The 23766-nt window shown below is 38.5% G+C and overlaps 1 protein-coding gene across 1 annotated transcript in view; it reads left to right on the top strand.

The window, feature by feature from the left end:
* Positions 1 to 23766, top strand: part of LOC132820197 (MICOS complex subunit MIC27-like) — a 49757-nt gene that overhangs the window by 18965 nt on the left and 7026 nt on the right. Inside the window, exons 3-6 of the mRNA XM_060832166.1 lie at positions 1122 to 1241; positions 11052 to 11106; positions 15553 to 15651; positions 23388 to 23479. Of these exons, the coding sequence (XP_060688149.1) occupies positions 1122 to 1241; positions 11052 to 11106; positions 15553 to 15651; positions 23388 to 23479 (366 nt within the window). The remainder of the gene's footprint in view (positions 1 to 1121; positions 1242 to 11051; positions 11107 to 15552; positions 15652 to 23387; positions 23480 to 23766) is intronic.

Here is a 23766-nt window from a genome sequence, read left to right as displayed (position 1 = left end):
GTTCTACTAACTAACTGTTTCAATGCAGTAACATCCTTAAACACACCCTTGGCAAAAGCAGATTCAGTAAAATAGATTGTATCCTATGCAGTTCTAGCAGCAGGAAGAAAACCCCAACTTTTAGCTGTAACAGGGAGAGGAATAAAAGCTTCCACATCCAGCGTCAAAGCCCCAATAACTGCTGAAAGCTAAAACTAGTAATGGTGGTTCTGTGGGAGCTTGACCCCATCCATTCAGGCCAATTCTACTGTCGCAACTTTAAAAAGACCTCACAAGCTGTTTACTCTATTTACTTTGAGCAGACTGCTCAGTATCTCTGTTTTAACCTTTTTTCATAAAAAAAAGGACAAAATACACTCTTAAAGCCATAATATCATCACCTGGGTATTGTCCATTTGATAGCCAAAGAATGCAAGCTTAGTCACAGTTCCAGAAACCACCAGTCATTGATGTCAGTGAGGTGTTACATTAAGTAGTTGTAATTTTGGGGGGTTGACCTCTTGCCAGTTCTGGTTTGGTTGAATCATTTGTTTTCTGAAATCTACTGAATGATTCATTAGGAGTAACAAGTTACATTTCTGGAAATTTTCGTCATTGTTAAAACTGTGCAGCAACAGTACTGAGAGAATATGGACAATTTATATGTTGACTAATTTTCGAGGTATGACTGTATTAAAGAAGATAATACAAGAGAGCAGTGAGTACAGACTTGAATGCATTTTTGTATTTTCCCTTTCCCATTACATATATACCATCACAACACAGATCTCAAAAGTGTATTTGTACACAAATATTGTAATTCAACACTAATTTCAGGGTAATGTACCAGTTTGATCAAGTACATTTACATAAAGAAAATTCTCGATACTCCAGCTGCAAATAGCTAAATTACCTTTGAGATCCGAGTGTTCTTGGCCATACTGATTAACATTTCAGTCAAAAGACACGTGAGGGGAGATTACACAATAGTTTCTTTTGTGTCTTTATGAATATAATAAATATTCCTATTTTTAAATAGGATTTTTGATGTACAGTCTAAAAAAGAAAATATTGACAATCAAGCATTAAGTTTATGTGAAATATCCCAGTTATTTAATGTAATGTCACTTGTTGTTTTAAAGCTTTCAGTTTATACAGAACCTGCCACAAACTCCACGTACATAACAGAGCAGCCTGGTTGGCTCCTACGTCGGATTATTGTTGTGAGACAAGCAGTTGAACCATTTGCAGCTCAGTGCAAGGTACTGTATAATGATCTTTCGGTGTTTGTTTATGCTATATATTACAGAATTGTTTGAACCAAAATGTTTACGCAAGTGTTTATTGCAGCAAGATTTAAAATAGTGATGCATTTCCTTAGAAATTTCAAAAGTCAACATCGACCCTGTGTTTTGTCTTCTGTTTTATTTCGATCTGATATCAGTGGTTATTTTGTTGGAATAAAACTGTCATAATTGTTCCACTATAATAAATTTTCAAATCTATAATGTGGACAGTTTGTTATTGACTGTACCTGAGCCTCTGCAGACAACCTCGCTGTAGCAGCATCAGTGTTGTGCTGAGACAAACAAATAACTTTGGGAATAAGTGAGGGATGGAAAGCACCATTTGTGTCCCTAATGAATAGATTAAACTGCCACTAAAACGGAACATTCAACTGTTTTGGGTACGGCAACAGCTGACCCTGCGGAATATAGCTTGGCCACAATTTATTGATGCAGTTACAGAACTTCATAAGGATACAATATAACCATAAAATATTTTTTCTGTTGTCCAAAATTGAAGCATTTGGGCACTTATGAATGAATACACCTTTAGATCTTTAATAAAGACAGCATTGGTGGCACTTGGAAGTACCTGACCTGATATTTGGTTGGTCCCAATGCATTTACTTACAATCACACACAGTTAGTTTGTAAAAACGGATTGGATTTCTGATTCCTGCCTATTAAGGCTATTTCATGGAGTATGAACATTTATTGATGAATGGCAAGAGAGAATAAGCAAAAGCATGCACAATCACTGACTCAGTTTGTATTTGATTAACAATTCTCTTCATAATTAAAAGTTGTTGAAAAATTGAATACTGGATATGTGGTAATTATTTTCTGAAATTATGAATTATTGTGAAAATGAACCATTTAGCTGAAATTTAGGAGATTGGTTTGAAATTTTCCAAGAATAGTTTTACATAACCAGAAACACACAGTTGCTGTTTGACAAAAGGCTAGATTGTTCTGGGATTTGTAATCTTTTTGTCTTATGAAAGAATCAGATAGTTAATTTTGTACTCCATGTAAAATGCTGTTAGATTAGTTAAATATTCATTAACTTTAATCTTTGAAGAAAATGGAAGACGTTCCTTCCTACTAATATCGAAGGCTTGACTGAGACTTGTGATATTATAAGAGAATAGTGTCAAGTAAGTCGATGTGCTGTTCATACACATGGTCTATTATTCAAAGCTTAGCATGACACAAAATAGTAGTCATTCTTGAAAGAAGTCTGAAATATGAATCACAAACCACTTTAGGACCTGAAGGGTGCTAAAAACTTTGAATGTGGACTAATGCCACACTGGAGATACTCAATTAGTTAGCATTACATGGAAGAACTCAGACTAAATATAAATTGCTAATCAGGTCTCCTAATTAGAAAATTATTTTTTAATTTAAGGGTTAAAAGAGGTGGTGACGATTCTGAGTATCACAGTTATGAATTTCCTGCTTGGGCAGATCATGGAAATCAAAAGAAAGTCCTGTGCCCATTCTTCCAGTCACAAGATAAATGGCTGTTCCCTCCAATCTGAATATAGTATACCTACATATAAAATTGGACGTCAATGGGCCGTGTGACAAAAGGTTCACAATTCAAATGCTGTAATGGAAAAGTATAAAAGCTAAGAACTTTAGAGCATTTCAAAGATTCACGTTTCTATCTAAAAGTAATGTTTCAGTAAATTACTAAAGGAGGCACTTAAAATGGGCGCTGTAAATGAACTCATAATGCAGTTTAGGGGCACGTGAAGATCAATAGATTGGGTTGCTGCCTGTATATTTATCACACATGTTGGTCCTCATGTTTACTTGTTCTTAAAGCCTACTGAATTCATTCATTACTATAATTTGTGTCAGTAAACCATCAAGTCTTATTGTTCCTTGTGTCATGAGATTTTCCAATACGTGTGCCTCACACTTTTAAAGCTGCATGCATTTCTGCTGGTGATAATTCCATTTTCCAAGACAGCCTACTAATTCAAAGTTGCTTAATCCATATTATGTGATTTTGTGTACTTCAGTTTTCTTAGTATTACATTAATTTGAATTGATGAGATTTATCCTTAGAAATCACTTAATGTGCTGTTCATGTTTTTTAAGGCAATTGTTACTGCTGAGCAAAGGTCTGTCATTAATATTATGGAATTTTGGTTGCTTAATGAAATTGAAGCCTTTCTGCTAGTCATTCACTGTTTGTTCCTGTATTGTTTTTCTTATTTATATGGGTTTAAAGATATTTCTGCTCCTTGTTTACATGCTGGAACTGTTGGTGTAGAAAATGGTAGCAATTGTTTAATAATCTTCAGAGGCCTAGCTGTCACTGCCACAAGATAAATTAAATCTCCGTGTCTTGTAAAGGTATGTTTCACTATCTCTTCACAAATTGCTTCAACCGTGTCCAGCACCTGCATCATTGTTGTCATGCAACGTTTTGTATCTGACACTCTAAAGTTGGATTTTGTTAGCAACAATTAACAGTCTAATGACCATACATTTATACCAGTGTAGGTTAATCAAGAAAATTTCCTCCATTTTATTTATTTTCTTTTTGTGGCCTTCCCTTGCAGTCATTTCTCCTTGATTCATTCTTTATCCCACGTTTTGTATTTAAAATTTCTAACCACTTCTCAAATTTTGTTTTACTACTTCGCATTTCTGGCTGCCTTGTGTATCATTATCAGCACCTACTGACTCCTGGTGTGATCTATATCAGTCACCATGGCCTAAAGGAATGACAGAAACTGTAATATTTTGGTAACCTGTTCACTGTACATTTTCATCTTGAAATGCATTACTGTATGTCAGGTGGCTCAGCTAGCTTTTTTACCATTTTATTAAAAATGGCTCATTATTGGATTTCTTTCCAATGAGCCAGCCGACTAGTAGCTGTTAGCACCTATTAATGAGGAACACAAAGGATAAAATTTGGAGCCAGAGAGGAGCAGATTAATTAAAATTGCCACAGATGCATCAGTAATATGTTGAAGTAGAAAACATACACAAACTTTGACAGTACACAGGATAATTTCATCATTTCAGTCTTTTTTCTCTAATCAATCTGTTGAGAAATGTTTGTAGACACCTTTGGAGCAGGTGCAGTCTGAACCTGAGCCTTCTGGTGTAGGGGTGGGGACACTACCACTGTGCCACAAGAAGACATTTCTGTGTACCCAAAAGCAGATTACTGAACTTCAGAAGTTTGAAGCAACTTGTTGCTTTATCTGTCACATGAGTTTGATGAAATTATACTCCAGATTTTCATTAAGCCCAGTTCAGAAAATGAAGAATGTTGACAACAAAAACATGGGCCATGAGCCTGTGATGCACTCTATGATCTAGTGGCCTATACACATTAAAATATCATTGTCAGTTTTAGGAAACTGTTCAAATCAACAAAACAAATTTGCATTTGTACAGCTCCTCCATTTATAAATTGTCCCAAGATGCTTTGTGGGCAACATTAATTAGCATTTCATGCCAAGCCACAGAAAGAGATATCAGAACTGATGACCAAAGCTTGGTCAATGAAATAGGCTTGAAGGAGCAGCTTAAGTAGAGTGAAAAGTAGAGATTTTGAGACATGGAAGGGTAGGAATCCAAGGCCTACGACCACAGCAGCTAAAAGTACAGCTATAAAGGGAGCAAATAATCAAATTTAAGCAGATATGGTAAATCAGGCAGCAGAAAAAAGAGAAAAAAGTATTATTGTGGGAAATAGCAAACAGTGACAGAAAGGAATGGAGAATACAAGTTGGACAATGTATCAACTGGTAAGGCTAGAAATTGCAGAAATAACAAAATTATAAATCTGAAGCCTTTAGCTCAATGCAGCTTTCGAAACGGAACAGATATGTTGAAAGAACAAATAAAATTAAACATGTATGATCTGTTAACCATACATAACAAAGGCTGAAGGATGACTTCGATTGGAAACTGCATATTGACTCTGGCAGCACATTTAGAAATACCAGGAACCTGGGAAAGGTGGAGGGGTAGTTCTGTTCATTAATAAAGGTACTAGTGTAATGGAGAGAGATGGCCTAAATTCAGGAAACCAGGATGAGAAAGGAATCATATGGCTAGGAAGCCAAGTGGATGGCGTTGTACAGAAAAATGAAATCACAGAGTTTTATTTTTTAATTGTTCATGAAAGTGTGGGTTTTACTAGCTCGGCCAGCACTTATTTCCTTAATTGCCCTGAAGAAGGTGATGCTGAGCTCCCTCCTTGAATCAGTGCAGTTCTTGTGGTGTAGGTGTACCCACATTGCAGATGGGAAAGAAGTTTCAGGATTTTGATCTAGCGACAGCAGTAGTTCCCAGTCAGGATGGTGTGTGACTTGGAAGGAAACTTCAGGTAGTGGTATTCCATGTATCTGCTGCCCTTGTCTTTCCAGCTGGTTGGAGTCATGAGTTTGGAAGATGCTGTTGAAAAAACCTTGGTCATTTATTGGACTGCGATGGTCCATACTGCTGTGACTGTGATCAGTAGTGGACAGAGTGAATGTTGAGGGTGGTGACTGGATTGCCAAGTGGGTATGTTGCTTTGACCTTGATGGTATTGAACTACTTGACTGTTTTTGGAGCTATATGCATCTATACAAAGTCAGGAGTATTCCATCACACTCCTTTCCTTGTATATTTTCAGTTGTAGACATGCTTTTGGAAGAAATGTTCCAGGCAGGATTCACAGAAATTATCTCCATAAAACTAAACTGGTATGATGAACCTTGCCCTATGGAAAAATATTTGCAAACTGCTGCTGGTTTGTAATTGTTTCTTTTCCACCAACACACAGCCTGTATATTGGCCTTGTTTCTGTTACTGCAGTCTGCCCACTCGTTCTCAGTTATGTGTAGCTTGAAACTGATGTGGGAGAGCTATAGAGTCCTTACTTATCCTGGCACTTGTGTTGAATTGGCTGCTGAATTGAAGTAAAGCCTTTTGCTAACAGATGTCTTGATCTCACTTGTATTTGTACAGGACAGATGTTAATTTAGCAAATCCCGCTTTATAGTCAGAACTTATGAAGTATTCTTGGTGCTGTCTTAACAAGTTTGTTTTGAATTTGTCTATATTAGCTGTGTGATTAAGAAATTTAGAATTCTACCAGCTTGGAAGTAACAGATTGCTGTATGGGTGCACTAACTGCTCATCTCTTGGTATTCTTAACAATTGTTCCTGACTTACAGTTAATGAGAAAAAGTTTAAATTTTCACAGACTTATTTCAAGCATCCATAGTTTAGTAAAGGCAGCAGCCAGAAATTCAAGTAAAAATTTTAAATGAGAGAATGGTTAGAAAATGGCATGGTACATGAAGGAATGAGCAAAGGGCAAGTTGTAATGAATGCTGCACACTACTATGATTTAGCATTATGTAGATTATTTCTGTGAATCCTGCCTGGAATATTCCTGACAAAAGCTCGTCTACAACCAAAAATATACAAGGAAAGGAGTGTGATGGAATACTCCTCACTTTGTATAAATGAGTCCAGCTCCAAAAACAGTTAAGAAGTTCAATACCATCAAGGTCAAAGCAGCACGCCCACTTGGCAATTCAGTCACCACCCTCAACGTTCACTGTCCACTACTGATCACAGTGGCAGCAGTATGGACCATCGCAGTCCAATAAATGAAGAAGATTTTTTCAACAGCATCTTCCAAATCTATGACCCCAGCCAGCTGGAAAGCCAAGGGCAGTAGACGCATGGGAACACCACTACCTGAAGTTCACCTTGATGGTTTTAATAATTTTAACAAAGTTTTAATAATTCCATTTCTACAAAAAATTTATAACAATCTTTGAATCAACATGGTGTAATATGAAAATAAAGAGAAGTAAATAGTTCTCTGAACTGTCCTGTTGGCATGTTAGTGGTTGTGTGTAGTCTGCCGAAAATGTGTTGCTGGAAAAGCGCAGCAGGTCAGGCAGCATCCAAGGGGCAGGAGCATCGACGTTTCAGGCATGAGCCCTTCTTTAAGCCCATATAAATAAGAAAAACAAGGTCGATGCTCCTGCTCCTTGGATGTTGCCTGACCTGCTGCGCTTTTCCAGCAACACATTTTTGGCTCTGACCTCCAGCATCTGCAGTCCTTATTTTCTCCTAGTTGTGTGTAGTCTTTCAATCAAAATGCAGGAACTTTGGTTTAAATCCTAAAATGATGTCTTTGTTTAGAAATAATTTAAATCAAAGGCTTGTAACTATTTATAACATCTGTAAAATGCAATAAATGAGTTGCTACAAGATTTGAACCCAGTTTCTTTGAAAATAATAACTCTTCTAATCTTTTAACATTTAGGCCATAGATGTAACATTTTGAGGACACAGTAACTTACTGTGAACTTTACAATGCAGTGAGTCATGCTCAATCTCCTTTGTTTATATATGTTCAGTCTGTGCTTGCTTTGTGTCTTTTTTTAACTAAAGAGGTTGATTTGCAAAGCATTGTGGGAAATAGATTTGCCCAAACCAAGACTGATATAATTATGTTTCTGTACTGAGAATTCATAAACAAATGAGTAGTAAGATCCTTGGAATGTGAGTGAAGAATAGCAGATTCTACTTGAAGGATTTTCATCCTTGGAGTCTCTCAAATGATAAATTTGTGTGTTATGATGTCAAATTCCAATATTTTTTAAATTTTGTCTGCAAGGATTGTACAGAACTGTTTTAGAATCTTTTTGTTTGAACTTGTTGAAAAAAATCCAGTATATTTTTGAAATAAAAAAGGCAGTTTATTGACTTTTAGAGAAACTGTTTTCCAATGAAACACGATTAGAGTTTCCTTTCCATTTCCCTCACATGTAACTTTCAAACCATATAAATACTGGGAAAGCAATACGGATGTGTTTACCTTGCTAAAATATGTCTTGCATATGAAAAGGAGAAGGGCAGACACATGCAGTGCTTTAGAATCCAAATACCTGCAAACAGCAAATTAAATTTGTGACTACATTTTTGATATGACGGTGGAATATTGGTTAAGATGGCAGGAAAATTCCCTATTGTTCTAATGTACAGTTATTTGATCCATCTAATAGAATTTTGGCATCTGTTTTCATATTTGCTGACTAAAGATGGAACATTCCCTTTTTTTTCCCGCACTGAAGTGTCAGTCTCAATTCTGTATTCAATCTTTTTATTAACTTATTTTTAGTATTGCTCTTTTACTACAGAATAACTTGCCTTTATTTGATTTGGGTGACCTGTGTAATTAGGTTAAGTATTTTGTCTGAGCAGTATGCTTCATTGAATTATGGAATATCTTAAGAATGAGACATGTGATGAGAATTGTGGATCTGGGCCAGCAAGAGTTCTCCTGCTGAACAAGAGATAAAATAAATCTTGGAGTCATAAAATCTTGTAACTCTGTACACAATCTACCTGGTGAAAAAGAATAAAATTCATAAATGTAGCATGATTCATCATCTTTGGGTGCATTTTGAACCCAATTAAGTACTTTTGAAGTGTAGCACTACAATTTCATGACATAACAGAGTCAATTGGTATGCTTCAAGAAGCTGTGTTAAGTTCCAAATCATTTGTTTTTAAATATATGAAGAATAAATGTTATAATAAAACTGTGTTTGCTGGAAATCTTAAACAAAAACAAATTGCTGGAAAAACTCAGGTCTGGCAGCATCTCTGAAGAGAAAGCAGAGTTAATATTTTGTGTCTAGTTTTGAAGAAAGACCACTGGACCCAAAACGTTAACTCTCAATTCTCTACAAGGATAAATGTTAGTCAGGTCATGAAGACAATTTTTTTTTCAAATAGTGGCAAGGAATCTGTTACATCTACCTGAATTGGCAGAAGGGGCCTTGGTATAATATTGCTTCTGAAAGTACTGCACTCCCTCAGCGCTACACTGAAATGCCAGCCAGATTCTGTAGTTCTGTTTTCCATTTTTCAGTGACTTAATTTTATTGACCACACTCAGTTAAGTCTCTGTGTTTGCTTCTTTTCTTAAAATGGTTTTATTATTATTTAGAATTACTGCTTTTAGACTTACTTGTGGATAGTTTCAACTTGTCTTCAATTTCACTTGTCTAACTCAGTATACTAATTTGTCTCTGAAATCCGAAAGTCACAAAGATCCTCTTCATCTCAATGAATGTGTTCCTATTTTTATTTTCATTTGTTGCTTTAATTATTACATGCACTAAGCCCAAAGCTAGGTTTTTTTTTGCAGGTATTTATATATTTTTTGGCAAAGGACAATAGTCCTGATGCTGAAACACTACTTAGGTAATTTCAGTTCAAAGAAAATCTACCAAATATTAGTTTTTCTTTTGTATTTGAATTTTCTATCTCTGTTGTCACTTTCATTTAATATTGTACATCTCCATTTATTCAATGTTTATATGGCACCACTGTAATCCTCTGGAAAAGCCGTCTACTCTCATTTCCTTTATCTGTTCATCTGTTTCTGTTACAGATCATGAGATACAATTGCCTTCTTCTAGTTTATGTTGGTTGTTCTTTATTAATCCATACTTTTCTATCTGGGTGTTAATTTTATTTCGATCTTGGAGGGAGGCAGGGGGGTAGTGATGATGTCTAACTGGACTAACAAGCCAGAAGTCTATGTCAAATTCTGGGAACATTGGTTCAGATCCCACCATGGCTGATGGTAAAATTTGAATTGAATAATATCTGGAGGAGACAGCTCGACTAATGGCAATCATGTAACCATTGTCAATTTTCATAAAAGCCCGTCTGGTTTACCAATGACATTTCAGGAAGGAAATCTGCCATCTTTACCCCTTCTGGCTTATTGCCAAACTTACCTGTTGTGCAGTGCCAGTATTAGTTCAGTGGTCACCTGCTTTTCTTGTTTTTGTACAGCAAAACAATGTGGTGTGAGCAACTGCTCTAGCTTCCAGCCCTACTTCCATAAGCAAAGATACTTTGTGTCAGATCCTTTCAATTTCTTTAGAATTCTGAGATACAGGTGATCAAGTCTAGTACCTTTTTTCTTTTGTGAGTTTCATCAGATGTGTAAAATGCAACTTTCCGATCAGTAAGTAACCTATTTATTTACTCCAGCTTTTCTTCATATCCCTAACCAAATTCCCGTTACCACAGTTTTCAGTCAAACAAAAGATAGAAACCGTTCTCATTTAAAGTGCCTTTCTTGCATCCTGAAAATTGGTTTTCTTTTTCAAGGCCAGTTCATACGCACTAGTTGTACATTTTAACTGTTATACTCCTGACACTCTTGGCTTCCCAGAATATCATTCTTCCTCTGAACAGTTCAATCTTTTTTCTTCCTCCTCTGAAACTTCTACTTTGTGTTTTAACTCTTAATGTGGTAAAGTTACATTTCCATAGAATCCCTACAGTGTGGAAACAGGCTCTTCCACACCAACCCTCTGAATAAAAACCCATACAGACCCATTCCCCTATCCTAGTATCCTATATTTACCCCTGACTAAAGCACTTAACGTACATATCCCTAAACACTGGGCAATTTAGTACGGCCAATTCACATATCTTTGGATTGTGGGATGTAATCATAGCACCTGGCGAAAACCCACACAGACGGGGAAAAATGTGCAAACTCCACACAGACAGTCACCCGAGACTGGAATCGAATCTGGGTCCCTGGCGTTGTGAGACAGGATGCTAACCACTGAGCCACCATGCAGCCTCCCGTATTCCATTAAGGATCCACTCATTTGCCAAGCATTTTCCATTTTTATTTCCTCTACAATATTTTTGTTGGTACTGATAAAATTATATTTGACATGGTATCATTTCTTTTCCCTATAGGGTGTATATATTGCTATGAAAAATGGTGCGACGAACACAATCGCATTTGGGAAAGGTAAATGTTTTTTTAATTGTTTATCTTCTAGATTTGGAGACACTAATGCCAGTTGGAGCAGGCTCCCCTTTGTCCTGACTGAGGCTGGCTGGCTGGCTTAGCATTTGTCATCTCTGAGTCTTACTGGTTGGAGTGACTTAGCTGCAGCTTGTACGCTACTTGTTCACCCATCAACAGTGGAAGTGAGATGCCTTCCCTTAAGAAATATTGATCATTGGATTTTATTTGCATGTTGTCTGAGCATTATATTATTCGATTAATGATAATTTGTATCACATCAGCTGTTGGATAGTACAATTAAAAGCTGGAAAGGAAAAGTTCGAAAGCAATTTAATTTATGAAAAAAATAGCACTGGTTTGGAGCTAAAATCTTTGACCATATATGTGACAGACTGACCCAGAACAGTATTGGGAAAAATATTAGCTACAGTACTTCTTTTTAAAATCTTGAAAGCTGAAAAATATTTTTCTTTAAATTTGAGTGAAGACGCAAAGTCCTTACTATTAGACAGTAATGTTGAAAAGGCAGGGGCATGTTTAAATCAAGGTGCAGTGCTCATGTGACAAGTTGATGTTTCAAAAGCCCAAAGGTTGCAGGGTGATGGGAGATTGAGGGAGGGAAAGGATTTCACTGTTTAATATTTAAAATACAATTAAGTTGAGGAGGAGGATGTTCACTGTGCCTTTTAATGCAGTGAGAATAAGCAGAGGACAAAATAAAGTATAGAATGACAAATCTTATGCCCAATAATAGTACAGGTGGACTGTAAAGAGAGATAATGGTTGTAACAACAATATGTTGCAAAATAAAAGCCAGCACGATGTTTTAAAAGCAAATAATGTGACACTACTTTTAACTTTTTTGATTAGGTTGTTGTTGTGGGTAATGCTTTTGATGTGGTCTACATGAACTTTGAAAGAACATTTGATAAAATGCCGCATGGATTGGTGAGCAGTGCTAGAGCTTATGACATGAAAGGGGTTGTAGCAACGTGGATATGAACTTGGCTGAGTGATGAGAAACACACCATAGCAGTGAACAGTTGCTTTTCAGATTTGATGAAAATTTATGGGAAAGTTCCTCAGAGGTCAGTGTTGAGACTCCTACTATTCTTGATATACAATTAGTGGCTTAGACATTGGTATATAGGGTGCACTTGCAAAATTGGTGGATGATGTGAAACCTGGAGGTATTCTGAACCTTGAGACAAATAGTGTGGAGCTTCAGCAAGGTGTAGACAAGTATGTGGAATGGGCAGACAAGTATGAGATAAGCATAAATACAGAGGAGTGTGAAGTGATTCATTTTGGAAGGAAGAACACAGACAACATAAAATGAAGAATAAAATACAGAGGGTGGTACTGAAGCAGAGGAACTTGGGTGTATATATGCGTAGATAATAGAAACTGGTAGACTGGTTGAAAACAAGTAAAAAGTGAAGTCTGCAGATGCTGGAGATCAGAGCTGAAAATGTGTTGCTGGTTAAAGCACAGCAGGTCAGGCAGCATCCAAGGAACAGGAAATTCGCCATTTCGGGCCAGAGCCCTTCATCAGGAATGAGGAGAGTGTGCCAGGCAGGCTAAGATAAAAGGTAGGGAGGAGGGACTTGGGGGAGGGGCGATGGAGATGCGATAGGTGGAAGGAGGTCAAGGTGAGGGTGATAGGCTGGAGTGGGATGGGGGCGGAGAGGTCAGGAAGAAGATTGCAGGTTAGGAGGGTGGTGCTGAGTTCGAGGGAATCGACTGAGACAAGGTGGGAGGAGGGGAAATGAGGAAACTGGAGAAACCTGAGTTCATCCCTTGTGGTTGGATGATTCCCAGGCGGAAGATGAGGCGGTCTTCCTCCAACCGTCGTGTTGTTATGTTCTGGCGATGGAGGAGTCCAAGGACCTGCATGTCCTCGGTGGAGTGGGAGGGAGAGTTAAAGTGTTGAGCCACGGGGTGGTTGGGTTGATTGGTCCGGGCATCCCAGAGGTGTTCCCTGAAGAATTCCGCAAGTAGGCGGCCCGTCTCCCCAATATAGAGGAGGCCACATCGGGTGCAGCGGATGCAATAGATGATGTGTTTGGAGTTGCAGGTGAATTTGTGGCGGATATGGAAGGATCCCTTGGGGCCTTGGAGAGAAGTAAGGGAGGAGGTGTGGGCGCAAGTTTTGCATTTCCTGCGGTTGCAGGGGAAGGTGCCGGGAGTGGAAGTTGGGTTGGTGGGGGGTGTGGACCTGACGAGGGAGTCACGAAGGGAGTGGTCTTTGCAGAACGCTGATAGGGGAGGGGAGGGAAATATATCCTTGGAGGTGGGGTCCGTTTGGAGGTGGAAACAAGGTTAATTATGCATATGGTATCTTGGGTTTCATCAGCATAGAGTACAAAAGCTGGAAGTGTTATATTAAACCTGTAAAGTAAACATTAATTTAACGTCAGCTGGTGTATTACACCTAATTCCAGTTGGAAATGGTTTCGGGAGAGGAGCTTAATTGTATAGATTTCAGAATTTGGGACTATTCTTTGAGAAGAAGAGATTGAGATTCCATTAAGGTATCAAAAATCACGAAGAGTTTAAACAGACTGGACGAGGAAAAAATGTTCCCATCAGTGAAAGGAACAAGAACCAGAGGGCACAGATTTGAAATAGTTGGTTTAAAAGAAACCATTGGTGACATGAGGAAAGCATTTATCTCACAGAAGTTAGGTGGTATCTGTGTCAAAATGTAGAATTAAAGGGCATCGACCTCGAACATTAACTTTGTTTCTCTCCATGGGAACTACTTGAGCTGCTAAGTTCTTCCAGCCTTTTTTTTGATCTTAAATCAGTTTCTATAAAGTGTTCATAATACTGGAGCTTTATCAGCTCCATCTTGAGATCAGAGGGGTCATGATTTTGTATATGAAGGTGGACTAAGTTGAGCCTATCAAAGGTAAGAAGCAATTATTGTTGAGACATTTGAGAGTATGTAAAAACAAAACTCTTGATAAATTGACAGAGCTTGACTCTCATAGCCTACTGAATATTTACGTTGAAGATCTCCTCATTGTTTATAATGAAGAGATTTATATGAAGATTTCATGATTCATTGTGACAAAAGAAATGGTCATGCATATTGAATTTGTGCTGTTGGAAAAAAATGATTAAAAGTGGAATTGTCAGCAAAAGTATGAATTGTGCATGGTTAGAGTGAGTGCTGCCTCAGGAGCCCATGAATGATAAAATTTAAAATGCAGGGTGAAACATTTTAAGTAGAAACTTCAGAGGAACTAGGTAGCCATGGAAAACCATGCTGATATTGCGTTTAGAGGTACGTGGGCGAAACCATGTCAGAGATATGCAGTTAATTACATAGAGATCATTGAGGAAAATTCCAGCAGTGCATAAAATAGGCTAGAAGCTCATAAGTAATATTCACCTGAAGCATATTGACGATCATTGATTTAGTCCGGATTTTAAGGTCATATATAAACTGAGAGTCAACATTTTCTGATGCCGCAAAAATTAATAGATGTAAATAAAATAATGATTGGAAAGATGAGAAGATAAAATTCTGAGAAGATGAGAACCCAGAGTAGTCTGTGCAATCAAAACTTGAGTAATTTTTCCAGCCATGTATCCTTTAGTATGTATTAAGCCACGGCAGATCTGGCGGAACCTTGTGAACAGATACGTTGCACAGACAAAATTATTGAAAGTCATTGCACTGTGAGCATCAATAAAGGTCATTTACTCCACCACCCTTACCTAGATTTGTTTGGAAATTTGGGAAACAAGAAATCAAATTGTGATGAGGATCAACAGTGAAGATAATAGTGAAGAGATTGTAGTCTTTGAGGAGATAAATAGAAATTATCATTATGAAATTGAAACTGATTTCTGTAAGAGAAGAGCAAATTGGGAATTGACCAAAGGCAACTGGATGAAGGGAGAAACTTTCAAGGATATTATTTAGGGAGTTGGGTGCCTGCGCTACCAATAATTGCAGCATTAAAGCATACATATATTGAAAAGTGTGTAAATGCTATAAATAAATTTGAAAAAAATTATGCTTTTCTGAAGTGATAAACTCTTTGCTTATAAGTTACATAATAAGTCATGCAACTTGAATTTTTGCTATGCAATCATTAACTATTTACTGAAGTACCCATATTTTGCTCTAGATTCCCCTTACAAAATGTATGCTTTTATTTACAAATAAATGATGATTTTTGTCATATGGCAATTATTTACTCTCCATTCTAGTGTGAGAGTGGAGTGCAGTTTGGCAGGATTAGTATTTCAGAACCTTGTCACACATTGTACAATTTAAATACATCCCAAACTTGACATTTTAAAACCAAGCAGAGGTTTCAAGTGCACAGTAAAATTGTAAACTGGAACATTAGCCCAGAGTTCTCTCAGTAACTTCCATATTTGAGACAGATATAACAAGGAAAATATTCATCTTTTTCTTCTTCTAAGATACCTATATCTTTCTCAAGAATCCACCTGAAGGATTTTTCCCAAGAATGGGTGTGATAGCAGTATCTGGATTGGCAGGATTAATTCTGGCATCAAGAGGTAGGTCGTGATCATGAAACAGCTTCAAACCACAGGATAAACTCTTTGGAATTATATTGATTCCCATAAATTCAACTGACAAGTTTGAAACAGTTGTGGCTGTCCACTTAGTTTCATAGAATGTTTACGACACTAAAGGAGGGTGTAAGCCCATCAAATCCATACTGGCTCTCTACTAGTATAGCTTGACCCACTCTCCTATCCTTTCCCTGTACCACTACAATCTTCTTTATCTGTACACGTTCTAATCCTATTCCTTTTGTAAACCACAATTAAACCTACCTGAACCAGTATGGGAGGTGGTGTGCTTGAGATCCTAACTGCACGTTGCTTTTTACGAAAAGTCTTTCCTGCTGTCGGCTTTGGTTCAATTAACAATCATCTTAAATTTATGTTGTCTTCTGGTCTCTGACCCTTCTGCAGACAGGCACAACTTTTCTCTATTTGCACTGTTTAGACCCTCTTGATTTTGAAAACCTCTCGAGTTTCCTCTCCACTTTATCTTTTGTAAGTGGAACAACCTCAGTTTCTCTAATCTGTCCACATAACTGAAGTCCTATATCCCTAGAACCATTCTCATCGATCTTTCCTGCAGCCTGTCTAAGGCTTTCACACCCTTTTTAAAGTGCCGTTCCCCAAATTGGACAATATTACTCTTGAGGCTGAAGTAGCGTGTTGTAATGGTTCATCATAATGTAGAGCCAAGATGGCACAAGGGCAACCCTTTCAGCCTATGCTAGCTGTCCGTTCAGCATTTGCCCATGTCCCCATAAACTTGTAGTACATTTCCTCAAGTGTCCACCCAATTTCTTTTTGAAATCATTGATCACTTTTTTCTACCATCCTCATGAGCAGAGGTCTGTGTCTCCTGGTTTTTGTGTTGTCAGCTAGTGGGAACTCGTCAGTTAAAACAACACAAGGTACAGTATTAACTTTTATAACACATATAACTTTTCACTTATAACTTTGACAACTTCCTGAGAGTAACAAATGCCACTTCCATAGTTGCCAAGCCCGCTGAGTATTCCTTGCTTGATAGCATTCACCTCTTTTTATAAAGCCAGGATCCAGTATGCCCTTTTATAACCAGTTTCTCAGGCTAGTTTTGTCCCTTACGATGATTTTATAATTCTACCTCTGGATCTCTCTATTTAGAATTGTTCCCTTCAATATATATTGATAATGTACCACTAAAACACATCTGTACAGGTTAATTCAAAATATCCACCACAGGATCTCTTTCCCAAGGGAAAGGTAGGGCTAGATTGCACGTTGCATCTGGAAGTCTGAAACTGCAGCATCTACTCCATACTGCGCAAAAGGGTCAACTTAGATATTTAACTGAAATTTCTGAAACGAGGCTTGACTTCATAACCTTGTCTTAAGTTAAAAAAACACACAACACCAGGTTATAGTCCAACAGATTTATTTGGAAGCACTATCTTTTGGAGTGCTGCTCCTTCAACCACCTAATGAAGGAACATCACTCCGAAAGTTAGTGCTTCCAAATAAACCTGTTGGACTATAACCTGGTGTTGTGTGTTTTTTAACTTTGTACACCCCAGTCCAACACCGGCACCTCCAAATCACAACCTTGTCTTAGAGTCATTCAGCACAGAAACAGACCCTTTGGTCCAACTTGTCCATGCCAACCAAGTTTCCCAAACTAAATTAGCCCCACTTGCCTGCACTTGGCCCATATCCCACTAAACCTTTCCTATTCATGTACCTGTCCAAATGGTCTTTTAAATGTTGTAACTATACCTGCATCTACCACTTCCTCCGGCAGTTCATTCTACATATGAACCTGTATCTACTACTTGCTCTGTCAATTCATTGTACATACAAACCATGAGGTGGTTTATTCTGAAACTAGGATCCTGAGCTTTAATAAGGGAAACTATGATTGTATGAGGCATGAATTGGGTGTGATGAATTGGGAAATGTTACTGAAAGGAATGACGGAGCATCGGCAGTGGTACACATCCAAAGAGTGATTGGGTGAACTGCAAATTTTTTTAATTCCTGTTTGGAGCAAGAGTACAATGAAAACAGTGGCCACACCATGAGTTACGAGGGAGGTTTGATGTAGTTTTAAATGTAAAAGAGGGGCAAATAAATTGGCAAGAGAAAACAATAGACCTGAGGATTTGGAACAGTTTAGAAGTCAGCAAAAGGATGTCCAAAGGATGGATTGATAAGGGGAAAATAGGGTATGAAAGTAAGTCTGAGGGGCACATAAAAACTGTAGAGGTTTTTAAATGTAAAGATAAACAGATTGGAGAAAAATAATGTAGATCCCATCAAGTCAGAAATGGGGGAAATTATAATGGGGAGCAAAGAAATAGTTGACAAAATTCATACTTTTATTCTATCATTACAAAACAAGACACAAATAACGTACCAAAAATGAGGGGGAAGGGAGGAACTGAAGTAAATCAGTATTAGAAAAGAGTTGGAGTAATTGATGGGATTGAAGGCGAATAAAGCCCCAGGGCCTGATAATCCATATTGCAGAGTATCTAAGGAAGTGGCCCTTGAAACTGTGGATGCATGGATAGTCATCTTCCAAGATTTCAAGTTTCATAGCTAAACTGCTCCATCCCAGGCAACATCCTGGTAAATCTCCTCTGCTCTCCTCGATGTGATCACATTCTTCCTATAATGCTATGCCCAGAACTTCACAAAGCACTCCATTTCCTTATCTTACTCCTAATCCATTACTGATTGAATGCAGTTTCATCTGACTAGAAGAATTTACGAATTTAATTCATGTCAACTGCTCACTTGCGTTGGGCATATTCATTTCTGTTCAAATATGATACTTTTTTTATTCAATTTGACCACAAGAATGGAATTAGAGGCAGCATCAAGAAAGGAATCTGACTGCTTATTAAATGGATTTGCTACAAGGTTGGGTTTACCAGTCAGTCAGGAATTAATTCAAGTCATCAGAACTGTTTGAATGCTGAAAAGTATTCCATTTACATGTTTTGCTTTCAGCATTGGCTTCAAGGGAAGGAATTAGCAAGCGATTATAATGCACCAATTTAACATAAAGGCCTGGATTGGAAGTCTGAGAGCAGCTAGTCTACCTGTTGTAGTATGATATTGCTGAAAAAGACCTTTAAAGTTTATAATAAGAAAATAAGGCATGTAATCAAGTAAGAATGAAATATATAGAGCCAAAATCAAAGTGAAAATACTGGAAGAAGTCAAATACAAAAGGCCTGGGAGTGTATTTAACTGAACAACTGACTGAAAAATGGCTTGGAATGACTTGATGAAACTGTTGGGAAAGTGGAGTGAACAGAATGAGGATATTTATGAGTGACTTGGAACGCTTCTATCAAAGTTTCAATGATACAGGTCAGGGAAGGCTAGGCTTGAGTTGCGGAAACAGTTCGTGTTTGAAGTTGACATGCTTCCAACTATATAACAATACTGAGGATAAGGATTATTCAGTGAACTCTCAACTTTTTCCTTTGGAAAAGGAATAATTTTCATTGTACTATATAGAATCATAGAGATGTAAAGCATGGAAACAGACCCTTCGGTCCAACCAGTTCATGCTGACCAAATAACCCAACCCAATCTAGTCCCACCTGCCAGCACCTGGCCCATATCTCTACAAACCCTTCCTTTTCATATACCCATCCAAATGCCTTTTAAATGTTACAATTGTACCAGCCTCCACCACTTCCTCTGGCAGCTCATTCCATACACGTACCACCCTCTGTGTGAAAAAGTTGTCCCTTAGGTCTCTTTTATATCTTTCCCCTCTCACCCTAAACCTATGCCCTCTAGTTTTGGACTCCCTGACCCCATCCATGCCCCTCATAATTTTGAAAACCTCTATAAGGTCACCCCTAAACCTCCAGCGCTCCAAGGAAAACAGCCCCAGCCTGTTCCCTATAGCTCAAATCCTCCAACCCTGGCAACATCATTTTAAATCTTTTCTGAACCCTTTCAAGTTTCACAACATCTTTCCGATAGGAAGGAGACCAGAATTGCTCACACTATTCCAACAGTGGCCTTACCAATGTCCTGTACAGCAGCAACATGACCTCCCAACTCCTGTACTCGATACTCTGACCAATAAAGGAAAGCATCCCAAATGCCGCCTTCACTATCCTATCTACCTGCGACTCCACTTTCAAGGAGTTATGAACCTGTACTCCAAGGTCTCTTTGTTCAGCAACATTCCCTAGGACCTTAACATTAAGTGTATAAATCCTGCTAAGATTTGTTTTCCTAAAATGCAGCACCTCGCATTTATCTGAATTAAACTCCATCTGCCTCTTCTCAGCCCATTGGCCCATCTGGTCAAGATCCTGTTGTAATCTGAGGTAACCCTCTTTGCTGTCCACTACAGCTCCAATTTTGGTGTCATCTGCAAACTTTCTAACAGGACCTCTTATACTCGCATCCAAGTCATCTATGTAAATGACAAAAAGTAGAGGACCCAGCACCGATCCTTGTGGCACTCCCACTGGTCACAGGCCTCCAGTCTGAAAAACAACCCTCCACCAACACCCTCTGTCTTCTACCTTTGATTCAGTTCTGTATCCAAATGGCTAGTTCTTCTTGTATTCCATGAGATCTAACCTTGCTAATCTGTCTCCCATGGGAAACCTTGTCGAACGCCTTACTTAAGTCCATATAGATCACATCTCCTGCTCAGCCCTCATCAATCCTCTTTGTTACTTCTTCAAAAAAACTCAAATCAAGTTTGTGAGACATGATTTCCCATGCACAAAGCCATGTCGACTCTCCCCAATCAGTCCTTGCCTTTCCAAATAAATGTACATCCTGTCCCTCAAGATTCCCTCCAACAACTTTCCCTCCAACAACTTGCCCACCACTGAGGTCAGGCTCATCGGTCTATAGTTCCCTGGCTTGTCTTTACCACCCTTCTTAAACAGTGGCACCACCTCCAGTCTTCCGGCACCTCACCTGTGACTATTGATGATACAAATATCTCAGCAAGAGGCCCAGCAATCACTTCTCTAGTTTCCCACAGAATTCTAGGGTACACCTGATCAGGTCCTGGGGATTTATCCACCTTTACCCGCTTCAAGACATCCAGCACTTCCTCCTTTGTAATCTGGACATTTTGCAAGATGTCACCATCTATTTCTCAACAGTCTATATTTTCTATATCCTTTTTCACAGTAAATACTGATGCAACATACTCATTTGATATCTCCGCAATTTTCTGCGGCTCCACACAAAGGCCGCGTTGCTGATCTTTGAGGGGCACTGTTCTCTCCTTAGTTACCCTTTTGTCCTTAATGTATTTGTAAAAACCCTTTGGATTCTCTTTAATTCTATTTGCCAAAGCCATCTCATGCCCCCTTTTTGCCCTCCTGATTTCCCTCTTAAGTATACTCCTACTTCCTTTATGCTTTTCTAAGGATTCACTCGATCTATCATGTCTATACCTTACTTATGCTTCCTTCTTTTTCTTAACCAAACCCTCAATTTCCTTAGTCATCCAGCATTCCCGATACCGACCAGCCTTCCCTTTCACCCTAATAGGAATATACTTTCTCTGGATTCTCGTTATCTCATTTCTGAAGGCTTCCCATTTTCCAGCCGTCCCTTTACTTGTGAACATCTGCCCCCAATCAGCTTTCGAAAGTTCTTGCCTAATACTGTCAAAATTGGCCTATCTCCAATTTAGAACTTCAACTTTTAGATCTGATCTATCCTTTTCCATCACTATTTTAAAACTAATAGAATTATGGTCGCTGGCTCCAAAGTGCTCCCCCATTGACACCTCAGTCACCTGCCCTGCCTTATTTCCCAAGAGTAGGTCAAGTTTTGCACCTTCTCTAGCAGGTACATCCACATACTGAATCAGCAAATTGTCTTGTATGCATTTAACAAATTCCTCTCCATCTAAATCTTTAACACTATGGCAGTCCCAGTCTATGTTTGGAAAGTTAAAATCCCCTGCCATAACCACCCTATTATTCTTACAGATAGCAGAGATCTCTTTACAAGTTTGTTTCTCAATTTCCCTCCGAATATTAGGAGGTCTATAATACAATCCCAATAAAGTGATCATCCCTTTCTTATTTCTCAGTTCCACCCAAATAACTTCCCTGGATGTATTTCTGGGAATATCCTCCCTCAGCACAGCTGCAATGCTATCCCTTATCAAAAATGCCACCCCACCCCCTCCTCTCTTGACCCCATTTCTATCCTTCCTGCAGCATTTGTATCCTGGAACATTAAGCTGCCAGTCCTGCACATCTCTGAGCCATGTTTCTGTAATTGCTATGATATCCCAGTCCCATGTTCCTAACCAAGGCCCATGTTCATCTGCCTTCCCGGTTAGGCCCCTTGCATTGAAATAAATGCAGTTTAATTTATTAGTCCTACCTTGTCCCTGACTGTTTGACTTGCTTCTGTTCTCAACTGTACCAGTCTCAAATCGATCTCTTTCCTCACTATCTCCCTTGTCCCATCCCCCCACCTTACTAGTTTAAATCCTCCCGAACAGTTCTAGCAAATTTCCCTGCCAGTATATTCATCCCCTTCCAATTTAGGTGCATTCCATCCTTCTTGTGCAGGTCACTTCTATCCCAGAAAAGATTCCAATGATCCAAAAATGTGAATCCTTCTGCCATACACCAGCTCCTCAGCCATGCATTCATCTGCTCTATCCTCCTATTCCTGCCCTCACTAGCTCGTAGCACTGGGAGTAATCCAGATATTACTACACTTAGGACCTCCTTTTTAAATTTCTGCCTAACTCTCTCTAATCTCCCTTCAGAATCTCAACCTTTTCCCTTCCAATGTCGCTGGTTCCAGTGTGGACAATGACCTCTTGCTGGCCCCTCTCCCCCGTGAGAACATTCTGCACCCTCTCTGAGACATCCTTGATCCTGGCACCAGGGAAACAACACACCATTCTGCTTTTTCGCTGCTGGCCACAGAAAGGTCTGTCTGTACCTCGGACTACAGAATCCCCTAACACAGTTGATCTCTTGGAAGCCGAGGTACCCTCATTGCATTAGAGCTAGTATCAATACCAGAAAATTGGCTGTTCATGCTACGTTCCCCTGAGAATCCATCACCCCCTACATTTTCCAAAACAGCATACCTGTTTGAAATGGGTATATCCACAAAAGACTCCTGCCCGAGGTGCCTACCTCTCTTACCCTTCCTGGAGTTAACCCATCTATGTGACTGAATCTGAGACTCTCCCCCCTTCCTATAACTGCCATCAATCACATACTGTTGCTATTGCAAATTCCTCATCGCTTCTGTCTGTCTCTCCAACAGATCCATTCAATCTGATAAGATTCGCAACCAACAGCATTTTTGGCAGTTATAATCCATAGTAACCCTTAAACTCTCTTTAAACTCCCACATCTGACAAGAAGTACATATTGCTGTACTATAGGCCATTTTTGCTCCTTCACAATGAATTAATCTGTTCAAATGGAGCTGTGTCTAACTAGAAAAAAATTCAAATTACCGGGAAGTAATACTGGAATAATTTGGAGTGAAATCAGTTGGTTAGGATTGAAATTATTTTTCATTTGGAACTCCAACCACCTCAAAAATACATCACCTCTTGTGTTCATCCTAATCATGCTTATATCTTTTTTATTAAAGCTGATTCTGTTTGCAGCTTGGCTCAGCTGAAGTTTGGCTTCAAGAATCTTGAAGTAATCTTCCTGAGCTGTTTTTTTTGCCCTAATTGATTTAAATGTTCTTAGGTTCACGTGCTAAGAAGATGGTATATCCTGCGGGACTTGCAACTGTGGGAATGGCTATATGTTACCCTCAACAAGCCATTTCAGTGGCAAAGGTAATAATCATAAGATAACGTTTCCCACTATTTAAGTGTTATTTTTCTGTTAAGTTAATGGCTGTAGGGTTATTCAGTGTTTAAAACAGTGATGAGGATTGGTAAACCAGCTTTACAAAGTAATTGGAAATCTTGCCGAATCACATGTATCTTTATTTTTTTTTACATAACAATACTGAGGATAAGGATTACTCAATGAACTCTCAACTTTTTCCTCCAGAAAAGGAATAATTTTCATTGTGCTATATGATGCGCAATGAATTAATCTGGAGCTGTGTCTCATTAGA

This window comes from Hemiscyllium ocellatum, chromosome 11 (genome assembly GCF_020745735.1).
Source record: "Hemiscyllium ocellatum isolate sHemOce1 chromosome 11, sHemOce1.pat.X.cur, whole genome shotgun sequence".
In the NCBI taxonomy this organism is placed as follows: Eukaryota; Metazoa; Chordata; class Chondrichthyes; order Orectolobiformes; family Hemiscylliidae; genus Hemiscyllium; species Hemiscyllium ocellatum.
The sequence above is the reverse complement of the archived record's forward strand: the minus strand, read 5'-3'. Positions and strand labels throughout refer to the sequence as shown.